This window comes from Pelophylax lessonae, assembly GCF_965119305.1.
Source record: "Pelophylax lessonae genome assembly, chromosome: 9".
Taxonomy (NCBI): domain Eukaryota; kingdom Metazoa; phylum Chordata; class Amphibia; order Anura; family Ranidae; genus Pelophylax; species Pelophylax lessonae.
Genome location: NC_138776.1, coordinates 30,064,579 through 30,088,751, shown reverse-complemented (window position 1 = coordinate 30,088,751; position 24,173 = coordinate 30,064,579). Strand labels below are relative to the sequence as shown.

Below are 24,173 nucleotides of genomic sequence, written 5' to 3'. Positions count from 1 at the left end.
CTTCCTTACTTCCTTACTTTCTGCTACTTCAACTCCAACTTGTTATTTCATTTTAGCCTTTGGATGACTACGGACGCCAGAATTCCTCCTGAATTGTTAACCAACTCAAATGTTTACAGATTAATATTTGTTTTTCTTTTTTGTTTTTTTGTTCCAGCTTTGCCCAAATTTAGCCTAATGCTAAAAGCTCCCAATAGTGTAACCATCCTGGAAAAGAATGTTTCTGTCGAAGTGAATGCCAGGTAATTTAACCAAGACACTTTGTAGTTAAATGGATTCTCTCACCCCCCCCCCTTTTTTTTTTTTTTTTTTTTTTTGGAGCTCTTGACACTTGTTGGTAATTGCATGCTTATTTGCCCATCAATGTCATTGATAGAAGAGGCCTTCAGACCAGTTGACACGAAGCCTGTTCATTTTCAGTTTCTCTTATTCAGAGTAATTGGCCAGCATTAACTGTGTAGGAAACTTGGATAGCGGTTTCTTTGGAAGTTCCTTTGTGTTCCCCATTGTCCTTCTTCTTTTTTTTTTTTTTTTTCCTATTTTCCCAACTTTATTTATTGTGGGTTCAGTAGAGAAAGGGTAGTAAATCCAAAAACAAACCTTTGAAATTGCAGCTCAGCAATTCTTAGATGTGTGGCTGCATTTTTGCCATTATTCAACTTACTTTAACAGGCCGAGCTGTATAGACAAATAGCAGAGGACAATTACTAAAATTACCCATAGTTTAGTGCTAGATATGAAAGCTTCTAAGGGTAACTGAACTTACCCCCACCCCCCCCCCCCCCCCCCCTCTTCCCAAGTCCCATCACCCTTTCCCTGAAATTGCAAAGATCTGTGGCTGAACTCAACACTGCCAATCTCCAGACCATCTGCACGAGACTGCCCTAGTGAGTGGGGTGGGACTTGTATTTGTTCCCTTAAGTTTGTGTGTATAAATATTTAAACACGAGAGAAAAGAGATTTGGTTTTAATCTGTCACCCGACAACCTTTCAAACTCAGTGTGCAGAACTAAGCCTTATTCTTTTTCCAGGTACACATATGATCAGGGGGTCCCAGGACAAATATCGGGCAGATTGTGCAGACCACCAACTAACTATTACTATGGAAACACCTGCAATAGGAGTCCTGATGGTATCTGTGTGCCATTCACTGGAACGGTGAGATCCAACTGCGATCATACTTGCAAATGTTAAACTTTGCCATTAACCCACATTTCCCTCCCTTTACTTTCCGAAATGGTTGCATTTTATGATTCTGATTAGGATCATGTGCCACATCAACCCCTTACTTTCCAAAATAGTTGCATTTTATAATTCTGATTAGGATCATGTGCCACATCAACCCTTAACAATCATTCACACTGTACCTTGTCATGACAATATGGTTGTTGTACAAGACCATTAATAGTTATGGCTCCTCCTTACACATCTTCAGTATACTGCAATGCTCCTGTGGTGCAGACCACCAAACGTGTGTGTGTGTGTGTATCATGCACCTCCTATTGTGTGTTGGCAACTCCTTAAAAAAATGAACGAGCAACCAAAGACAACACTCCTCTATGCATGAGAACTTGCACATTGCAGGTCACTGCATTCTGGTCTGAATGGTCCCACACAATATAAATGAAAAAACAAATACAAGGGCACACTGGCCTAGTGTATTATCCTCTAAAAATTTTTATTCAAATAAAAGGTATAAAAATACTCACAAACGAGTTCTTGATAAAAGTATATCAAATCGTACGTAGTCATTGGCATCAAGATCAAAGGCTGAACCATCCCTGAAGCTGGGAAGGCTAAACCATGCAATTATCACAACTGTGGGTGTTTTTTATGTGTACAATAAGCATTTGCATAGCTTTCTGTCTACTTCTAACTGCTTTCTTAGTCTTCCTAGCACCCTTCAGTTTGTGACATGCACAGATGTTGGTAAGTGCTGGCTGGTTTTTAAGTTGGTACCAGTCTTTAGATGATGATTCAGCTTGTGACTATTTATTATTATTATTATTATTATTATTATTATTATTTTATTTTGGGCAAATGGGTTGATGTGCATCTGTACAAGGCCTTAAAACAAGTACAGCCATAGCTTGTTTAGCTGTGCCTCTCCTGAGGATTGCAGGAGCAAAGTTTGTTCTGTACTCCTGTGCCCTGTTTTAAGCAGACAGCGGGCTGGAGCCTGCTGTCTGCTTATATCAGTCGGTCCAGGCTCAGACAAGATCACGACAATGAAGCCGGGGATCCATCCACATGCTTGGACCAGCACCCCTCTCAGCTAGGACGCTGAGAACCTGAGCCTCCCCCTCACCCTCCACAGCCCAGCACTCAAGTGAGTAAGGAGGGGGCAGAGCAGAGAGAACTGAGCAATCTGTGGGGTTTGCTTGGTTCTCAGTGGTAGAGCCAGCGGGGGACAGATGCAGCATTGGACCCATGCTGCATTCAGCTAGGTGAGTATGATTCTACAATAAACCAATTCATACTTCTTTTAATCGCTCTGTAACGGATCAACTGCCACTCCGACCGGGTACCTCTATTGACGGATGCTCCTAGTGTTTCCTGAGGGCACCAAGCACTCCATCAGACACCATAGCCACCTCAGACCCCACAAACTGCCGCAGCTTGGTTGGGGGTCTCGCTGTCTCCTACCCGCTCTGGACCGACAACAAAGCTCCAGGTTCCAGTGGGTGAACCTCTTTCCCCAGAGAGGGCAGCAGGCACAGGTACAAGCTCTTACAAGAGCTTAGTGCTTATCCAAGGGAGTATGAAGGACATGGCAATCCCTTGAAGTATATTCCCCCATGAGAGACAGGACTCTAGATTGAGGGTGAAGTATAACTCAACTTTATTGAACAAGAAACCTACGGTACTTGTATACAGTTCCCCCCCCCCCCCCCCCACAAGGTCACCACCCAGGTGGACCTTGTTGAAAACAGGCCCTGACATTCACCATCCAATGAAAAGTTTTCACACAAATAAATATATACACACTGTGGGAACCCCCCCCCCCTCCCCCTTAGCAGCCAATCCACATACACATATACATCTCGTACATCGATTATCTTAAGGCAGACAGAACAATGTGAGGTCACTAACATTTAACAATGAGACCGCACAATCCACATTCCCTCCAATACACAAACAATAGGGAAGTCTGCCAATGACAGTCTGTGTGTCTCTCGCACAGACAAGCACATTGACTACACTGTGTAAGGAGGTATTAAATCTTTTTCTATATGAAGATATAGTTGACAAATATTACTGTCCCATCTGAAGCAATTAAACCATTAAGTATCTGCTCCTCGCCTCCAGTGACGGTGAATACCGTTAAATGCTCTCTATCTTAACTCTTTTAACATCTATTCTTCCTGATGTCATTTGATCTTATAATAAAGTGAGATGGTCAACCACTTTACACTTTTTTTTATTTATTGTATTTAAATGCTATAGGATAATGTGCCTATCATTTTATCTTCATTTAGTTCCTCTTCTAGATGCCCTTATGAACCTAGTTCCTATTTATTTATGGCTCAACATAATCTTGGCACAAATTTTGTTTCTAATTTTTTTATTTTTCCTTCTCTTCCCATAGACTGATTCCGAAGGTACATTTAAAGGAAACGTTGATCTCTCAACATTCCAGCTTGACCGTTCAGGATACCAGATGACCTTTAATCTGCAGGCCACTCTTACAGAACAGGGGACAAGTAAGTGAATGGTTTGTTGTGGGTGTTAATATTTTAGTTGCATATTTGGGTTAAAGCATTTTTAAGTTTCATGGCAGAATACACAAGCAGTGGTGTCCACTAGTGCTGCCCAATGCAAAGGGCACAGACAACCTACGAAGGAATTACTTGTGTACTGATCTGATAAAACCCTAACTTCATTCACTGAATGTGTGTGTGTGTGTGTGTGTGTATAGTAATGGCATGAATTCCACCACACCATGTGTATCTTTGTATGGTTTTCCTATAAGGATGCTATAGATAGGTTTGTAACTGGGGGAAAAAAAATATTTATTTTTTTTTTTTTTGGGGGGTTTGGGATTTTACGTTGGAAGTGTCGGGACTTTCCCATTCTAACCTGCAGTACTGGTTGCTTTGGCCTTGCCAAATTTCAACTCCGTCTGTTTTTAGACCACGTTTGCCAATTGGCAAGCAATCCTGAATTGGAAGGAACTTATAACTAACCTGTAAAGTTTGGGGGTTATTTGGCTCAAGTGTAGCACCTGCTAGCAAGTACAGTCACCACCAGAAATACTTTTTTTTTCAGGGCCTGTTGGCCCACTTTTATGAAAGAAAATTCAAAGTTCCAGAAAATCAAAACCGGTTTCAGAAAAAAATAAAATCCAATTGTTTTTTAGCATTTGCAAAGACATTCAGCCTTCTGGCTTGCACATACAGGCATGCCACTCGTGCCTTCCAATTCTGGCCTTTGTCTTTCTCACAAACAGTCTTTATAAAAACTCTGTGCACATTATATGCAGCCCATTACTGCTGTGGAGCCCTCCTGACTCCTGGCAGCGAACTCCGGCTTGGGTCTTTGGCTTTCAGTGCACACATGCACTCTCTGGCTTCTCCCTTGCACGCCTGGACTCCTTGGGAGGGTGGAGCCCAGAATCATGGTCAGGTGTTTAAAAAAGACCAACATACATCTGACCACTTGGTGAGTTTGCATTTCTGAAAATCTGGACCCAGGACTGGAGACTTCATCCCACCTGGTTTGCTAAGCAATCTCCAGGCTTCAGGTCCCAAAACAGATTTTTCTAAACTATGAGTAAACTCAAGACAGTTTTACCCAATTGAGTAGAGCCCCTCAACCTGCCTGGTTGAGAATCCTTCATCACCTTGGTGAGTACCACACTGCCACATACCATATTTAGTAAAATACTTTCAATCTGCCCCCTTGGGAATCCTTCACGTGAGCCCTTAGCCCCATACAACACGAAGAGTGGTTAATTTTATCTAACTGTCATAGCACTGTGCTGCATGTAGGCAGCCTATAAGTGTGTATGGATATGCATTGGTTGTCTGTATTTGCACGCACAGCCAAATTTGACAGGAACACAGCCCCCCAATTCAATGCATGTGCATCTGGGTACCTATCTTGCGTATTTGCCAGACTTGGCTGTGTGGGTAAGTCTTTACATCCAGTGCATATTCACTTATATGGGCTTCACACAGCTTGACATTGGTACAGAAAGATAAACAAATGGCTCTCTCACTAGAAGGGGTGGAGTGCCCATGTGAATGAACCCTAAAATTAAGCTTGTACTACACGCTTCTTGATTTCTATTGTAACTGGCTATATGGCCATATACTGTACGTGGGTTGACTTTTCTTGGGACAGAGGTTCAGATCAGGCAACCCAATCCTTTCTGACTTTTTTTTTTCCAGTTAGCTGAAATAATTTTATCTAAATGTCTAGGCTTAAAGTGAATTTATTGGCATCGCATGTAACTACATGCACCCTTTTTTTTTTTTTTTTTTTTTCTTCAAAAAAAAAAAGGGTAGTTGGGATGGATACGAGTTCAAAAAGAGACCGAATAAGTTTGACAATGGCCAAAATACCAACTTATATTAGGTCTTCTTTCAGCTGAAGAGCAAGAATCCTGTAGCTATCAAACACATTATATAAGTTAATAACCGCTAAGATTTGGAGTGGGGATTGACATTGAAAATGTGTGATTATTCACTCATGTATTGAAATTTAAAACTGATGGCATCCATAATTGGAAGGACAATCAAGTGCAGTGCATAATGACCCGAAATAGTGTCCCATTTAGATTGTTTAGAATTGCTTCAGAGGTTTGGTGCTGAAGGTAATCTACTTGTGTATATCCTTTACATTTTGTGACTTCAGTTTCTGAATTCAGGAATGGTTACTTCCAATCTATCTTGGATGCATGCACTGATCTCAGTGGGGGGAAAAGGGAAAAACCTTTCCTCTACAACCCTGTTCTCAAATGAGTGGAGTAGGACTACTGCATTGTTTTATCTCACAGGGGCTTCTGCACAGTGTTCACATACTGCCCTTTGTGGCTGGTCAGTAGGGAAACCTAGGCAATTTTCACTGTATTCAAAAACATAATTGGGCTGCATGAGACCTATGCATGTTCTCCTTATCCTTCCTGATGTATATACATGAGCATTTGTATTGTTTTTTATGACAGATGTCCAAGCAACTGAAACCAATACCATCACTATTACTAGCCAGCTAGGCCGAGCACGTTTTGACTCTAAGGTTATGCTTCCATATTTCAAAAAAGGAATTCCTTATCTCGTGGGGGTGAGTTGACTTGGAACCTATTTAAAAATGTAAAATTTTAATGTGCATTGTCATGGCAAAATTGGGGCTACTGGTGGCCAATACAGTAAAAAAACAAATTTTTCTAGTTTGGCATCAACTCCTACAACTTCTCAATTGTATGACTGTAATCCTCTAGTAAAAACTTCTGCTCATCACCATGAGCCAGATTTGCATACTCTGACATGATTCGGAGCTTAAAACGGGTTATGGGAGCAAGATGGCTGCTTCCATTGCTAACCCCTGCTTCTGAAAATACTATTAACTGGAATGCTGATCCACTTTCCAAACTCGGTGGGCTGCCCATAAAAATTCAACAACGGCAGTCCCAGATTTTTCATTGGTAGCCTGTTTTTGTTGGGGTAAATCGAATTTGGATGTGTTGTGTTTTTATCTTATCGTTTGATGGAACATGTAAAAAGATGAATCCTATTTTAACTAGAACAGGGATTGTGATGTAAAACTGATCATATGTTGACATTTTCCTCTGCATGCAACAGATTATTGTTGAGAATGCACAGGGGCAGCCTGAGAGTGGCCAGGTGGTGGAACTCCAAATGGACGGAAAGGCTGTTCAGAACCTGACATCTGATGAGAATGGCAAAGCACAATATGAAGTTGATACCTCGACATTTACCAATTCAAATGTCAACTTTCAGGTGAGTGCATATTGCACTGTACAGCCACATCAGAATGGAGGTCTTTAAGTTGTCTAGTTCATTTATTTATAGCCAAATCATTCTGCAGCAGTTCAAGATAATTCTATAACTCTGTTCAGTAAGTCTAACATTCGATTGTAAGTCATACAGACAAGAATTGCACCTAAATGGTCAGAAGCCAATAAACCATCCAGCGTGTCTTCTGCTCTGTAGGAAAAGGTACTAAAGAACCCTACATTAATGCAGACAGCACATTATAAAGCTCCATTTAGTTAGGGTCAATACGAGGGCTCAAGAACCTCTGCACTATAAGACCATGGTGACACCAGTATGTAGTAAGTCTTACTTGCATAGTGACATTCCCCAAAATAAAAAACCGAACACTGGGAATGCAAAAAGTGAGCTCTCAATCATGTTGACCAATTGGGTATATTTTTTCACATATCAGAATAAAGGAAGAAAAGACTGTTCGCCATGGGCATCGGCTCACTAAAGAGACAGATTTATTTTGTAATGGGCCAAATAATAGCTTAGGAGGCAGTCACCTAGACCACTCCAGACTTGGTATATGAAAGCCTATACTACTGTACTACACCGGGCCCCATGCCGTTCTTATACACATTTTATTTTATTATGGATACATGAGTTATGATTTTGGGGTTGTATTCAATATGTGCAAGTTTTGTTCCGAGGCATTCCAAATGTAACAGGGTTTTGAGGGCGCCCCCTAGTGTCTTTGGGGCCCCTAAACCTAGTTAACTCACTATGCCTGACAGGCGGATCCTGAGCCTCCGCTATCTGGGAGCTGGGGTACATGTCTGCGGCAGTGCCTCCACCCAGTGGGGCATCTGGGGTAGGGATGTGGGGTCCCACTGGGAACATACTTGGTGCAATGAGACTGACACAGCCTAACTGGAACTAACTTTATATAGTAAGTAGCAAATGAACAACATACATGGGAAAATACAATGGAGTAACACAGATAACAATGCAATGTGGATTTTCCTCACCCACCCACTAGCACACCTGCGTCCCACCCCCCTATCTTCACCCTAATGACCGTTGGTGCACATAGGAGAGTTGGGGCCCTTTAGAAGTCCTGCTCCGCAGGGTCACTGAAGCAGCCTGAGCTGTGCAATGTCCACTCTGGACCTCAGAGTCTTTACTGTGAGTGAGGAGACAGGTGCCCTGTGGTGATACAGGGAGAGGCTTGGCTTACCCTCACAACGCAATTAACCAGGTCAGTCCGCTGCAGTCTCCTCTCACTGGATTCACCAGACGTCTGGACTCTTTGAAAACGAGTCCCTCTCTCAGCTGGTGTGGTCTTGGGTGAAGCAAGTTCTCTCAGCAGGATTCTATCTCTGTGCTGCAGTCTTTCACAGCTAGTCGCATGTCCTTTCTCTGGCTGAGCATGTGGTAACTTATAGAAGTCTTCCTGCACAGCTCTGAGGAAGGAGGTCATGGAAGTCCTCCCAGGACATTAATAGGTGATAAGAAGTCATCCAGAGCTGGGGTCTGGTGTCTATCTTCCTCAGTCTTCTCTCCTCACACACCACTTCCTGGTCACACTGTGATGATGCCACAATCATGTGACTGAAAAGGCCAAGTCCTGTGTTCAATGCTCAATGTTTTATTAACGGCATACTGAGTCCATCTGCCATCTACTGGGCATTTCAGATAATACAGCCTGTGTAAAATCCACAGGTGTTACACAAATATTGTGAGACACACTTTAAATAAGGAAATATGCAATTTCCCTATCAACATTACACTTTTACTCTTCAGTCCAAAGTCTTCCAAAGGGAAGCTATTGTATACACTTGTGGTCAAGGCCCGGTCCCTAGGATCTGCTGGTTTGCAGAACCCTCCTATCATAGGGTCATAGGTCTTGCTCCCCTTTAACTGTTTAGGCTGCGCTTTGGGCTATGAGGTGGCATCTCGTGTGTGTTTTTTTTTTTTTTTTTTTTTTTTTTTTTTTTTTTTTTTTTTTTTTAGCTTGTGAAGATTCCCAAAGGTTGGTAACATGGTTCAGTCCTGATTCAAGGGTCCCACTAAAGGGTAAACACCACTAGGTATAGGAGGAGTCCCTTATAGTGCAGTTGCACATCTCTCCCAGTAAGGAGTAAGTATCTCCAATGGTTTAGAGAGGCTGGATTAATCTTTTTATGGATAGTGTAGTACCCACTGATAATGGGGTACTTTGCCGTAGTGGTGGGCTTGAGCAAGATATGGCCATATGGTGGGACTAATTCCCCATTTTTATTTATAGTCCTTTATTGTGCACGTGTGCGCCATTCTCTGTAAATATGCATGTTGCTTGGTTTTCATAGCTGCACCAGCTTTAGAAATGCATATTCAGGGTGTGACACCCCCCCCCCCCCACCTTCCCCCAGCTCTTTGGTTTGCCACTAGGTGTAACTCTACATCTCTTGGCAAAGCCTACTTGCCCAACCCCTTTTAGGCTTGAAGAACCACAGGCCAAACAGCAGCATCATACCTGGTTGATAAGAGCGCTGCCCTTATACCCGGTCATCTTCCAAGGTTAACAGGACAAGAAGTGTAACAGGGCACAAAGTGGCACGAGTGCCTGTAAGATCAGTTTCGGTACATCTTGGTAGTTGATAACTAATGAAGCTAAAGTGAGCAAGCTGACAACGGTCAGATGCAGTGTCTCAGAAATGTAGTCAGGTGGGCAGAGTGGTAAAAACCTGGCAGCAGAAGCGGAGTCAGGAACGGAGTCAGAACCTGGCCAGGGCTAGTATCAAGCGAGAAAAGGGGGTACCAGAAAAGCAGACTGGAAGCAGGGTTTGTTCACAACCAGGGTAGGCAAAGGAGGATCAGGAGCAAATGGGGTCAACAAGCCAGGTTGGGATAAGGATGTACACAGGATCAGGTCGCAAGCAGTAGGATCTGATGACCACTCTGCAATGATCCTGAGACCTGTAGGGCTTTTAAATAGGCCAACAGGAGCCAAAGTCCATCAAACATTCACACTCATGAGCACATGCTGTAGGGTAATGTTCACGTGCATGCACAAATGCTTGTGTAGATGCGCACAGGGTTCCAATTCTGTGCACAGTTCTTGCGCATTAGCTTGAGCAAACGCATCACTGGTAACTACTGAGTGCAACATTCAAATGACATTTTAGGCACCTGCCTACGCACTTTCTGTTCATTAAAAACAAGCCCTAAAATCGCATTGGACTTTAAAGAACCTGAATAGTAGGTTGGTGCTCAATAAATGCTGACCATTTTGAAAATGAAAAAGCTGATTGGGTTGCACTATTACTTCAGTGTCGGTTAAGGTGTATTCGAATTTAATTTTTTTTTTCGTTACTTAACAGCTGATTTACAAGAACCAAGAACAATGCAATGATGGCAACTGGATTGTACCCACTTACTCCAATGATTATCGATCTGTTGGACGATTCTTCTCTCGCACTGATAGCTTTGTGCAGCTGCAGGGCCCCACAGAAGATCTGCAGTGTTGTAAAATACACAACATCCGGGTTCAGTACACATTTGGCAAAGATGCTCTGGCTGCAGGAGAAACCACCATAAAATTTGTATACATGGTGAGCATATGAAGGACTCTGGAAAGTGTTATAGGGTTCTTGGACATTTGATGGGGATAGGATCAGGGCTTTTTTCTCAGAGAATAGGTGCAGGTACTCACCTCTTCAGAGTCACTCCTTGTCTCCACCCCCCTACCCACCTCAGAGCGCTGTCCTTTGGTTCCACCCTCTGCCCACCTCCCAGTACCCAGCTTTTAGAGAATACAGAACCAAGTATCATGTTGTGGTTCTAGGTAATTTTTGTATGGGATTTGTTAATGATCACTAGAAAAGCAGTAAAATAGATTCCCTGAAGTCAGCAACAATAGACTCCTCCTAACAATAGACCCCCCCCAGCAGCAATGAATCTTCCCCTGCAACAATAGAAAAAACAGTAACATAGATCCCCCTGCAATAAGAAACAATAGACTCCCAACACTAGCCCCCCAGCAACAATAAATCCCCCCCCCCCAATAAATCCTACCCTGCAACAGTAGGTTCCCCCAAGCAACAATAAATCCTCCACTGCAAAAACGTCCCACCAGCAACAATAGATTCACCAAAAAACAATAAGGTGTGACCACCCTCCTCCTGCGCTTGGTATCCAGGCCCCTCGACCACACTCCTCCCGGGACTCACAACTGGCTTCTTAGATGGCTTAGGTCTTGCTGCCCATAACGGACTGGGGTAGTCCACCGGTACTGAAAGCAAAGAAACAAAAAAGGGCGCACCGACCTAGCGCATTATCCTCAATAGAAGGCTTTATTGAAGTAACATTAAAAAATGGCTACTCACAGACGTAGATGAAATAAGTCATATCAAGCTCAAACTCAATTGCTCAAACGTCCGGGTGTAGTCCATACAATCGTTCATAACTGATGAGTTGACGGCTGACGCGTTTCGAGGCCCAGCCTCTTCCTCAGAGCCACCTCAGCCGTCAACTCATCAGTTATGAACGATTGTATGGACTACACCCGGACGTTTGAGCAATTGAGTTTGAGCTTGATATGACTTATTTCATCTACGTCTGTGAGTAGCCATTTTTTAATGTTACTTCAATAAAGCCTTCTATTGAGGATAATGCGCTAGGTCGGTGCGCCCTTTTTTGTTTCTTTGCTTTCAACAATAGATTCACCCCTGCAACAATAGATCCCCCAGCAGCCAGCATCAATGGGCCCTTCAGCTCACCCCATTGGCCCCAGCACCCCTTTGCCATTGCATACATTCAGACTAGAGGTGCCGGAACTGCGTTCTCCCGAGTTCCCGCTGGAAAAAAAGCCCTGAATGGGATAATACAAGAATGCAAAATATTGCCAGTTACACAATGATACCCTGGATGGGTATCTATGGCAGAATCTACCCTAACAATCAGTCAGTTACTGAATAGATGGTTTTAGGATTGAGTTCTAACACTAACCCTGATTCTTTTAAAGAGATCAGTGAGCTGTAAGATCTGACTATGAAGCTCCAGGAGAACCATATATAATGCAAAAATGTCATTGCATTTAAATTGCAATCTCTTACCTGCCTCTGTAGGTGTTGATATAGACTATGTAGGCCGTGCCATTGTGTAAAAATAAAACAATTGGAGTTTTATCTCTTACTACAATCAATTCTAGTGTTATATCCTGGACATTAAGGTGTCGCATTCAACTGAACTTGTGTGTGTTTGTTTTTTAATATATTATATATTGAATGTGTTTTTTGGTGCCGTATTGTAATCTTGTGCCATACATTTGTATTTAGAAAAAACTATAGTTCACAAATTCTTTTTTTTACTTTGTCGCAGGTCATTGCAAGATCAAAGATTATGGAGTCTGGTGAACATTCTGTAGACGTGTCGCAATGTAAGTTAGACTGCCAGGAATCTCCACCCTTGTAAAATGTGCCAAGCTGTTTATTGTATAGTACCATTCTGTCTAATTCCCTATAGGAGTGGTCATTGTGAAGGTGATATTCTAAAGAGATATTAAAAGCAGCTAGCATTTGTAAGGCAAAAACCCTTGCCTCCCTTCAAGTGAGAAATGCACTATATTGTCAAAAGTATTGGGACGCCTGCCTTTACATGCACATGAACTTTATTTGCATCCCAGTCTTAGTCCGTAGGGTTCAATATTGAGTTGGCCCACACTTTGCAGCTATAACAGCTTCAACTCTTCTGGGAAGGAAGGCTGTCCACAAGGTTTAGGTGTCTGAGAACGTTTGACCATTCTTCCAGAAGCACATTTGTGAGGTCAGACACTGTTAGACGAGAGAGCCTGGCTTGCAGTCTTCGCTTTCATACCAAAGGTGTCCTATTGGGTTGAGTTCAGGACTGTGCAGGCTAGTTAAATTCCTCCACTCCAAACTCGCTCATCTGTGTCTTTATGGACCTTGTTTGCGCACTGTCAAGTATTGGGACAGGAAGAGGCCATCCTCAAACTGTTCCCACAAAGTTGGGAGCATGAAATTGTCCAAAATGCCTTTGTATGCTGACGCCTCAGGAGTTCCCTTCACTGGAACTAAGGGGCCAAGCCTGACCCCTTTAAAATAACCCCCCCCCCCCACACACACACACACACACACATCCACTAAATGATTGGACCAGTGCACAAAGCAAGGTCCATATAGACCTGAATGGGTGGTCCTCCAAGATCGTAGAGGTGATCAGAGACTATCTTGTCACCTCTATGGCCAGCCACGCAAGCTGTTGGAGCGTTTCTCAGGAGTGAAGTAAAACTGGTAAGCCTAAAAAAAACACCAGTGGCGGGGGAACCCCTTCTCCTGCTTCTGAAAGTGATCCAGCAACTAATTAGCTGCTTGGACCACTTTAAATTATGAGAGAACCTCATGATTCAATTTTAGTATCCTCTGACCACCTTAAACGAACCTTAAAGATTCTGAAACCACATGAAAAAAGGTGTTGGGGCCAAATAATTTTTTAGTCTCATTTGAGCAGAACACCTAAGGATATGTCTGGTGGAAATCCAATACAGCTCACTATACAAATAACCTCATTCCTACAGTAAAGCCTGGAAGTGGTAATATCCTATTATGGGGATGTTTCTCTGCAGCAGGGACTGGAGCACTTGTCAGGATAGAAGGAAAAATGGATGGGGCAAAAGGCCATCTAAGGAAAATCTGCTGCCCCCTGCCAGAAAGTTGTCAATGGGAAGGTGGTTTACCTTCCAACATGACAATGACCCAAGGCACCCAGAAAAAATGAACGCACAGTGGTTGAAGGAGAAAAAGGTGAATGTCCTTGCATGGCTTAGTCAGAGCCCAGACTTGAATCCCATTGAAAATCCATGGAATGACTTGAAGACTGCAATCCACAAACTGTCACCATCAAATTTAACTGCACTTGAGCAGTTCTGAAAGAGTGGGAATAATATTGCAAAGTCTAGATGTGAAAAGTTAGTAGAGACATATCTCAACAGACTAAAGGCTGGAATTAAAGCAACAGGTGGTCCAAAAAAAAAAAAATACTAACAAATGGGGTGTGATCCTTTTTCCAACTCTTGATATTCTTATTCATTTTTTTTTTTTTTCCCTAACATGTTGGTGTTATATCTTTTTACCTGGATGTTATAAGTTGCACTTATGCAGCTGGATAAAACAAAGGGATATGTGGGGGATTATTTTCTATATCCACTGTATGTTTTGGGGTTCTAAATTATTTTCTGGAAAAATGTTTTTTACATGTAGGAGAGAAGTGTCAGAATAGGCTTGGGAAGCAAGCGGGGTAAATGTTGTGACAAACACTATAATGAACATAAAAAATCCTAAATCAAAACTGTAAGCACACGAACGTAAAAGATAGTGACAAACTATAAAGTGCACCTGCATTTAAATTCCCACACTATTTCAATTGGTGCAGAAAAAAAGTCCCAACACTCCAATGTAATAGTGAACAACATGTTACAGTGCACACTTTTACACTGTGAAATCTTCCACCATGCCTCCATGCCCAAATATAGGTAAAAGCTTACCAAAATGCCATGGCACTTTAAAAATGTCTCAGCCGGCAAACAGCAGAGATCGGCACAAACTGCAATACCTGATGACCTCCCAGAGCCAAGGGGGTTTTGGTAAGATTTTACTTGTATTTGAGCATGAAGGAATGGTGGACGATTTCACGGAGTGTGCACTATAACAAGTTGTCCACACTTGTATTAACCACTTCAGCCCCGAAGAATTTACCCCCTTCCTGACAGGCCCTATTTTGCGAATCGGCACGGTGTTACTTTAACGAAAAAAAGCCACAATTTTGAAAAAACAATATTTTTCACATTCTGATCAATTTTTTAACATTTAGACCAATTTGTATTCTGCGAAATATTTTTGGCAGTGTATTTTGATTAGTTTGTGCAAAAGTTTATCGCGTCTACTAACTACGGGAAAGATTTGTGTCATTTTTATTTTTTCTAGTAATGGCGGCGATCTCTGCAATTTTTTATTTATTTTTTTTGGTTTGCGGAACTGCGACATTGCGGCAGACTTATTGCACCCCTAACTGAAATTTGACACTTTTGGGGGTACCAGTGACATTACTACAGTAAGCGGTGCTAAAAATATGCACTGTTACTGTAATAATGCTATTGGCAGGGAAGGGGCTAACCCTGTGGGTGATAAAGGTGTTAAATGTGAGCCTAGGGGAGTGATTCGAACTGTGGGGGGGGGGGCGTGGCTTCTGAAATTACCATAGACATGTGATCCTATATAGGATCACATGAGCTCTATGATCATCCCAGGGAGAAGGACAGTCGGCTGTGTTTACAACAGCTGACCGCCCTCTCTCAGCGGGAAACTATTGCGGGTGTCAGGCGGCAATCGGAGCCGCCTACCCGCTGTATCGGCTTCCCTGCTTACAAGTGGGAGCGTGCCGTTGGCCGCGTGCGCTCACCCCCTAGACTCCCGAGAGCGAGCGCCATACATGTACGGCGATTTGCCTGGGAGCCTGCCGCAGTACATCTGCGGCCAGTGGTCTTGCACTGGTTAAACTGGACTTGCACATTGTAGTGTTGGGACGTTTTTTCTGCTTTGTTGGAATTTAAAGGCATGTGCACTTTAAGATTATGTAAGTCACTGTATCGTTTGGGTTCAGGTGTTTAGTTTTGATTTTATATGTTCCATTGTGTTTTGTCACAATATTTTAATCCCCTTTTTTTTTTTTTTTTTTTTTTTTTCCCACTGAAGTGATTTAGGCCCCTTTCAGTTTTTCAGGCAGACCTGCCATGTAACCTTCTGGACCAGCAGGTGTCAATGGACTTGTCTATTGACACCTACCTAACTTCAATCCAAACCGATCCACTATAAAAAGAGGGGGATCATCCCCCTCCATCTAGGCCGATCAGATTAAAGGGCAGTCGGGTGTAAATGGAGAAGTCAGTTTATACCCGTCGGTCCATATAACAGAGGGGGCTCTGTCCATGTCCGCTCTGCATAAACTGACCGGTCACGGACCTGTCATCCCCATGGTTTGCTCTGATCAGCAGACTGATCCCCTGCTGAGCAATTTGGATTCCTCCCCATGTGAAAGCTGCCTTTTTAGTAGTGTTTAAAAGCCCCGTACACACGCGTCGAAAATTGGTAGGGTATTTTCGTCCGACGACCGATCTGCCGATTTTCGGCTTGTTAGTATGATGCTTCCGACAACCAACTCCGACTTTTCGGCCGAAAAAAATCTGGTGTGCAGACTATAAAATTTTTGTTGGCCGTCAACATAACGGCCGATTTTCCGTGCAGTCAGTACAGATTTCGACAGGGAAAAATCTGATGAGCAAGTCTGGGCATGCTCAGTGATGAAAGAACACAAAGAAAGCAAACCAACACATGACATCACTTCTGAAGTAGAATTTTGTTGGGCGAGAAAATTTGTGTGTAGTCTAGGCACATTCCAACCAACAAAACACCACTCTGGACAAAAGACGGAGGATCGGTCGGCCGAATCGCTGCATGTGTACGGGGCTTAAGTTTGTTTTACCAAAAGATTAGGCTCTGTCCCTCACAAGCAAGAAGCAGTCAAAGTGCGATCCTTTTTAATAATTCTAAACCAAACTTATTACAATGTGCTTTCCTCTCATCTCAGCTCGTCAAGGAGAATTCAACCTAACCTACGAGGCATCACCTGATCATGTCCCTATTGTTCAATATGCCATACAGTACATGCTGAAGGATGAGATGGTGGGAGATGTCATTAATCTCAATTTGGAGAAATGCTTCAAAAACAAGGTACATGGGAAACTTTTTTTTTTTTTTTTTTTTTTTTTTGTCTAGAATATGTAGAAGATATGGCCTCCAAGAACTGTGCTTGGTTGATAGGTTTGTCATGTGCCCTGAATAGACTTGTTCAGCTTTACCTTTTTATCTGTACTCCGAGGAAGGGACATGTGGACAATGATCAGGTCCTGGACTGCATATAGGAGCTTTCAAAATGGCAGCATACAGAAGTCATTCATTGATTGTAGCTGGTTTATTTTGCTTTTACATTAGGCTGGATTTACCCTGTTCCATTTGCATGCACCATATAATAATTCACATGTATGGATGTGAATAGGCTCATAGATTTTTTTTTTTTTTTTCCCCTTTCATGCTAAACTGTAGATACGAATGGACCAGCCAAATATTAAAAAATGAAATTTCTTTGCAATATGCGTTTTCATGCAGCAAAATTCTTGCATTTGGACAAGTATGAATGAGCCCTTAGACTGGGTCTCTATAGATGTCTAATCTATAGTTTCAGGGGGAAATTAAACATTTAAACTATGTGAACCTGAAACGTTTGATAATGGACCATGCAGTATGTTATCCTTCAGGCACCTAGTTAACAGTTAAATTGAATTGCACAGTATGTATTGTGTGATGCTTATGGTGGGTGTTTATAAAGATAATTTAATTTATGTGAGGTACATAATGTCTCTTATCGTGAGGGGGCTGCACCTGCATTCTTTTTTTCTTTAATTTTTTTTCTTGATTCTGACTTAATTCAGCCCGTGCTCCCTTAATTCAGCCCGTGCTCCCTTAATTCAGCCCGTGCTCCCTTAATTCAGCCCGTGCTCCCTTAATTCAGCCCGTGCTCCCTTAATTCAGCCCGTGCTCCCTTAATTCAGCCCGTGCTCCCTTAATTCAGCCCGTGCTCCCTTAATTCAGCCCGTGCTCCCTTAATTCAGCCCGTGCTCCCTTAATTCAGCCCGTGCTCCCTTAATTCAGCCCGTGCTCCCTTAATTCAGCCCGTGCTCCCTTAATTCAGCCCGTGCTCCCTTAATGTGACTTTGCCATGGGGAAAAATGTGAGGACTACCATATTTAGCCCTCTTTTGAAGAAAAAAGCTGCCTGTCTTATGTGGCTTCAATACTTAGAAGTGGATCAAATGTGCCGTAAACGAATGATGGGTTCTCAACCTCTTACCCCCAGAGGAACCCCTATAATTTCCGGTTTTGAAGAAGCCTTGCTAAAACAAATTCATTGGAGGTCTGAGAAAATTTACTTACGTTGGTAGCCAGTAGGAAGAAGGCCACCCTTTTCAGTGGTGGTCAGAATGTCATCATTACAGACAGCAAGTAATTGTAAGTGGTGTCCTGCTCTTAGCTTTGTCAAGTGGTTTTGGCCCAGGAATTATGCAGGCACCAAGAAATGCAAGATCATTCAACCCTCAAGGATCAAGCTCAAGAAACCACTAGCAACCTCTGGAGGAACGTGGGGTTCCATGGAAATCTGGTTGAGAATGGCTGGCTGGTTTAGAATTTCCTTATCAAAATTTCCTTATGACGCTTTAGGTCAAAAATTCAAAGCCTTTGAAACCAAAGCAGTTGCCAGCCTTCATACACTCCATAATCTCTTTAGGAAAAAATAAATAGTTGACTCCTATCTGTTGGGAACCATTTGTGCCTAACGACAGCTATGGAAAAACTCAGTATTACATGCTATTTATACAATTTTAAATTGCTCTCTTCCAGGTTTCTGCTAACTTCACATCAGCAACAGAAACCCCTGGCTCTACTGTTGGCTTGGAAGTGAAAACCAGCTCAGACTCTTCCTGCCTCATTCGTGTCTTTGATTCAAGCCTCCTGCTTCTTGATGCAGGGCAGGCTTTTTCTGCTGCTACGGTAAGATATTGATGCGATTGAGCTCACTTAAAATTATGCATTTCAATACAAGACCTAAAAATACATGAAGGTGGGGCATAACCAAACACAGGGTTTTGTGTTGTGAACCTTTTTTATCCATGAGTTATGTGTGCAGAGAAGATTTCACAACAAATAATCTCCTGGGGCTGCTGTTAGCTGCAGTGTGCATGACGTTGTACTTTCTGGGCGAGCCCACAAATGGTTGTGGTTGTACTCGGTGTATCAATACTGGTCCCTCTTAACTATTAACAATTGTTGCTGGGGTCAGTAAATAGGAAATGTGAAGACCCGTGGTAAGGGGGTGAGGGCAGAAGGGGATCTGGCAAGAGGCTGTAGCACAAACCTAGTAGCAAATATGAAGACCCTTTAAGTGTATGCATTGATAAAGCTTTGTTATTTTTTGGATAGTGTAGGAAAGGAATCAGTCTGCGTCCCACTAGATGGATTCACTCTCTATTTGAACTGGTAACACCAGTCACCAACGCCAAGCAAGAAATCCAAAATATAAGTTGTTGCAAGAACAAGAGGCAAGGGTAAAACTTCTGACCACTATCTGAAGAAAACTCTCCTGACTTTGGAGTTTTCTTTTGTGCCTAGATCTCTTCAGGACAGAAAGTAAAGGGAAATCTCCCCAATGGGACAAAGATGGGAAACAAACTGATGGTCGTTTTTTACCCTTCCTTACTTCTGGTCAAAAGTCCAGAAAAGTTTTGCTATACATATGTAAAACCCTCAGTAGTTGCTGATTGCTCTGGACTGATCAGGGTACCACAGGCTGCAGGATTGATTGCTTCTCCCTGCTTCCTGGAAAGCTCCAGAACACAGGAGTGTCTGGAGCAGTCTGAATATTGATTAGGTCCCAGCAAATCCCTGGGGAGGCGTGCTCAGAAGGTGGCTGCAGTGAACAGAAGTGGATAAATAAACCTGGAATAGTCAGTGTTCCTATCCAGTAGGGGGAGCACCCAGCCTGGAGGGCTGCCATCCTCTCAGGTATCCCAGTACCTCTATCAAGAACTCAGGAAGTCCCCAGCTAAGCTATGCCTATGGTTCGGGGGGGGGGGGGGACTACTTCTGAGAGACATCAGACTAAACAAGGGATTCTTCATCTAGGATCCAGTCTGGAGAATCCACTAAGTAACTGTTTGCCTGGATCTGAGGGAGGGATTCAAAGACTTGAGTATAGACCTGAGGGCAGGATCTGGGTAATTGCAGCGGTTCCCTCCCTGTTGTAGAGACGGACTTGCCTGCCCTGGAACATTGCTTATGGTGTCTCAGTGCTGTCCATTCCCAGAGCTATTGCTAAGGGACTTTTCTAAGGAGTAGCTGCAAAAGAAAGTCTACCTATTTAACCATTTTGGAGTACCCAACAGCTTCCTCTACCCTAGCCAAGATATTCCGCAATAAACTAAGGAAACCCCTAGACTATTCACTTAGCCAGAACTGTGGATACTGCTGTGCACCTGAGTGCCTTTACAATGGTTGGAAAATGCACCTGGGACAATAGCAGGACTAGCCAAAGAGTCTGCACTACACATTCAACTTAATGTTGACCTGAATGTAATTCTTTCCTATTGTTACAGGTGTATAACTCTCTTCAGTACACCAGCCTGAGTGGATATTATGCAGCAGGATTCAATGTAGAACCTCCTCGGCCACCCTGTATTGATAATAATAAACAGATCCTACTCGATGGTACTTATTGGCAACCTGTTAGCTTCCCTGAGGAAGAAGATGTCAGCAAGGTTTATAGTGTAAGTATTCACTGCTCACGGTCCACAAGCCTACACTGCAGAAAGCAGTAGAGCAGGGGTGTCAAACTCCATTTCATCCTGGGCCGCATCAGCATTATAGCTGCCCTGGGCCGGTTGCATTTGTAAAACTATATAAAATTTGTCCAGGGCTTCTTTTCAGTGAATCGGTGCAGGGACGCAACCACATTCTCCCCCCACACTGAACCACATCAAATCATTAAATGGGGATATGGCCAAATTGCACAGTGGCAGGATCTTAAAGGGGCAATAAATACTAGGAGTGTTTTTATGCGTAGCTCAGGGCACGTTCTGCAGAGTGCAGTTTCAGAGTCAGAGGTGGCAGAACGGCTAAAAAAAGATATGATGTGCAGATATATAATTTAGTACTGTTTAAAGAAGGCCATTTGGTAATGTTTCCAATTCTGCATTAATGCATGTCCCAAAATACATCAGTATCACTTGGCTTGAAAAAGCCCCACTATTGATCAATGACAAGCCATAATTTGTGAATGTTGGTGAAATCACCCCAACTTCTGGAAGACGGGTACCGGCTCCCCCCGAAAAGGTGTCAAATGTGGCAGCAGAGGGGAGGGGGACCGGGTGGGAAGGAGGCAAATAAGCGGAGCTTTCCCTTTTTGTTGGAGCTACGCTTTAAGTTTGCCATGGGAAAATCATTTTGCTATTGTCAGGAGCAATTAGACCTTCAATATTTAGCATTTCAATATATCCGTTTTGCTCACCCCTGGTTGTCCGCCTGCACTAGGCAGGAGGCTTTTCCTTGGTTTCCTTGGTCCCGTGATCATTCAGACTATAACTTGTACAGCCGCGGCCAAAAGTTTTGGGAATGATACAAATGTACATTTTCACAAAGTCTGCTGCTTCAGTGATTTTAGATATTTTTGTCAGATGTTACTATGATATGCTGAAGTAGAATTACAAGCATTTAATGTGACAAAGGCTTTTATTGACAATTGCATTAAGTTTATGCAAAGAGTCAATATTTGCAGTGTTGATTCTTCTTTTTCAAGACCTCTGCAATCTGCCCTGGCATGCTGTCAATCAACTTCTTGACCACATCCTGACTGATGGCAGCCCATTCTTACATAATCCATGCTTGGCGTGTCAGAATTTGTGGGGTTTTTGTTCACCTGCCTCTTGAGGATTGACCACGTTCTCAATGTGATTAAGGTCTAGGGAACTTTGTTCCCCAAGCCACATAGTTATCACTTTGGCCTTATGACAAGGTGTTCCATCATGCTGTAAAAGGCATTGTTCCTCACTAAACTGTTCTTGGATGGTTGGGAGAAGTTGCTCTCCGAGGATGTTTTTGAATCATTCTTTATTCATGGCTGTGTTAGGCAGAATTGTGAATGAGCCCACTCCCTTGGATGAGAAGCCACCCCACACATGAATGGTCTCAGGATGCTTTACTGTTGGCATGACACAGGACTGATGGTAGCGCTCACCTTTTCTTCCCCGGACAAGGTTTTTTCAGAATGCCCCAAACAGTTGGAAAGGGGCTTTATCAGAGAAAATAACCTTACCCCAGTCCTCAGCAGTCCAATCCCTGTAACTTTTGCAGAATATCAGTCTGTCCCTGATTTTCCTGGAGAGAAGTGGCTACTTTGCTGCCCTTCTTGACACCAGGCCATCCTCCAAAATCTTCTTACTGTGCGCACAGATGTACTCACACCTGCCTGCTGCCATTCCTGAGCAAGCTCTGCAATGGTGGTGCCCCGATCTCACAGCTAAATCAACTATAGACAGTCTTGTGCTTACTGGACTTTCTTGTGTGCCCTGAAACCTTCACAAATGCTAATGTTTATTGAATTAAGTTCATTTTCATGGCAAAGAGGGACTAATGTTATGAAGAGTGATCTGATGAATTGCAAATTGTCATTGCTAATATTTTGTCATTCTCAAAACTTTTGGCCACGGCTGTAAGCAGCAAGTAACAAAGTGAAACCCTTAACCTGTACTGCAGCCTTTTAGAGATTGGTAACTTGGCCAAGAACTGCAGAGGCACTAGGATTTACATATCATAGTAAATGGTGACTGCCGATGCCTGAACATATAAGGCTCTGTCCTTCTGGAGAGAAAGCACATGAAGAGGGAGGATCTGTGAGGCAAAAGAGATGCCCATAAGTATTTAACTACACAATACCTGGCATACATTCACCTGTCCTAGAACTTTAGCCTATTATTGAAAATAACGTGATGCGTTGTTTGGTTTTTTGTTTTCTTTTGGTCCCCTAAAAGTAATACCACAAATACCTGTTGATCCTGTCAGTGAAGTCCACCTAATGCAGCTTCCTGTGATGGTGTGACAACAATGCTGCACTGAGCAGAGTTGTCCCTCCCAGGAAGGCGGTGCCTGCTTGCATTAGTGTGCTGAGAAGATGTTGCAGGGGGTGTGGCTATCAGCATTGTCACTGAGTCACAAGATGTAGCTTGTCAGTCGGCACCTGGCCACACCCAGTCCTACCCACTGCTCTCTGCTACCTTGTTTGCTGAAACACTCCCCTGTAAGCTGCAGTGTCAGGATTGGGGGGAGCTTGGGCTTGTTTAGACTCCTAGTAGTACTTCTGATGTGGAAAAAAATGATACTAGATAGATGTACTGTATAAAAGCAGGGCTTTTTTTCAGCGGGAACGCAGTTCTGGCACCTCCAGCACTGAATGCCATGGCAAGGGGTGCTGGAAGGTCTACTGATGCTGGCTGCTGGGGGATCTATTGATGCTGGAGGGGATCTATTTTTGCACGGCAATATATTGTTGCTGGTGGAGGATCTTTTGATACTGGGGGTTAATTGTTGCTGGAAGGTATCTACGGTTTAGGGAGGGGTCTACTGTTGCTTGCTGCTAGAGTCTATTGATGGTTGCTGGGATATCTTTTGTTGCTGCTGGGGGGAGTCTATTGCTGCTGTCTGTGGGGGATCTATTTTATTGCTTTTCTTGTTATCATAACCTAATTCCATACATTCCACTACAAAATTATACTTGGCTCTATATTCTCTAAAATGGGCTGTACTGGAAGCTGGGTAGGGGGTGGATTCAAGGGTCGGTGCTCGGAGGTGGGTAGGGGTGGAACCAAGGTTTAGTGCTCGGAGGTGGGTAGGGGGCGGAGACGCAAAGTAACTTAGAAGGGGGAGTTCTGCACCTATTCTCTAAGAAAAAGCCCTGTATAAAAGTATTGCTTTGGGCAGGCTTACCTTGTATCCAAGCAGAACAAGTCCACAAACAAAATGTATTCGGAAGAATTTTTTATTTTTATTTTTTTCTGGCTGTCATCCCTGAATTTTAATCACTGGACACTGAAAAAGTATATAGATCAGGAATTCTTCGTTTTGCATACATGTTCCTGGGCTGAGACCTAAAGCTGATCTTCTTCACTGCCTCTGAGCACCACAAACTAAACGCTATTTAATTAAGTTGGCTTGAGAAAGCCAACTTACTGAAATCCTATTTAAACTTCTTCTTTCTTCTTCTTTCTTCTTTCTTCTTCCAAAATTTTTGGACACTAACTCCTCCTAGACCGTTCAAGCTACATACTCCAAACTCGGCACAGACCTTCATACTGTTCTGACTCGGTGTGCTATTATCTTTTCAGACTGGTTTGAGTTACGGTTTTCTTAAAAATTAATATTAAAAATCATAAAAATGTCCATAGACTTGCTAATCATGCTAGCGACATGGCTAGTCACTTGCTAATCATGCTAACATGCTAGCAACTTTGCTAATCATGCTAATGATGGTAGTCACTTGCTTGTAATGCTAGCAATATGTTTTAAACTTTTTA

General features: G+C 43.0%; 1 protein-coding gene across 1 annotated transcript in view; it reads left to right on the top strand.

Annotated features, from left to right (window-relative positions):
- The window catches only part of LOC309564193 (alpha-2-macroglobulin-like), a 125,865-nt gene that overhangs the window by 41,474 nt on the left and 60,218 nt on the right, over positions 1-24,173 (top strand). Inside the window, exons 7-16 of the mRNA XM_082268824.1 lie at positions 158-242; positions 1,032-1,158; positions 3,590-3,704; positions 6,170-6,285; positions 6,804-6,962; positions 10,307-10,537; positions 12,306-12,363; positions 16,587-16,729; positions 18,454-18,603; positions 20,205-20,375. Of these exons, the coding sequence (XP_082124950.1) occupies positions 158-242; positions 1,032-1,158; positions 3,590-3,704; positions 6,170-6,285; positions 6,804-6,962; positions 10,307-10,537; positions 12,306-12,363; positions 16,587-16,729; positions 18,454-18,603; positions 20,205-20,375 (1,355 nt within the window). The remainder of the gene's footprint in view (positions 1-157; positions 243-1,031; positions 1,159-3,589; positions 3,705-6,169; positions 6,286-6,803; positions 6,963-10,306; positions 10,538-12,305; positions 12,364-16,586; positions 16,730-18,453; positions 18,604-20,204; positions 20,376-24,173) is intronic.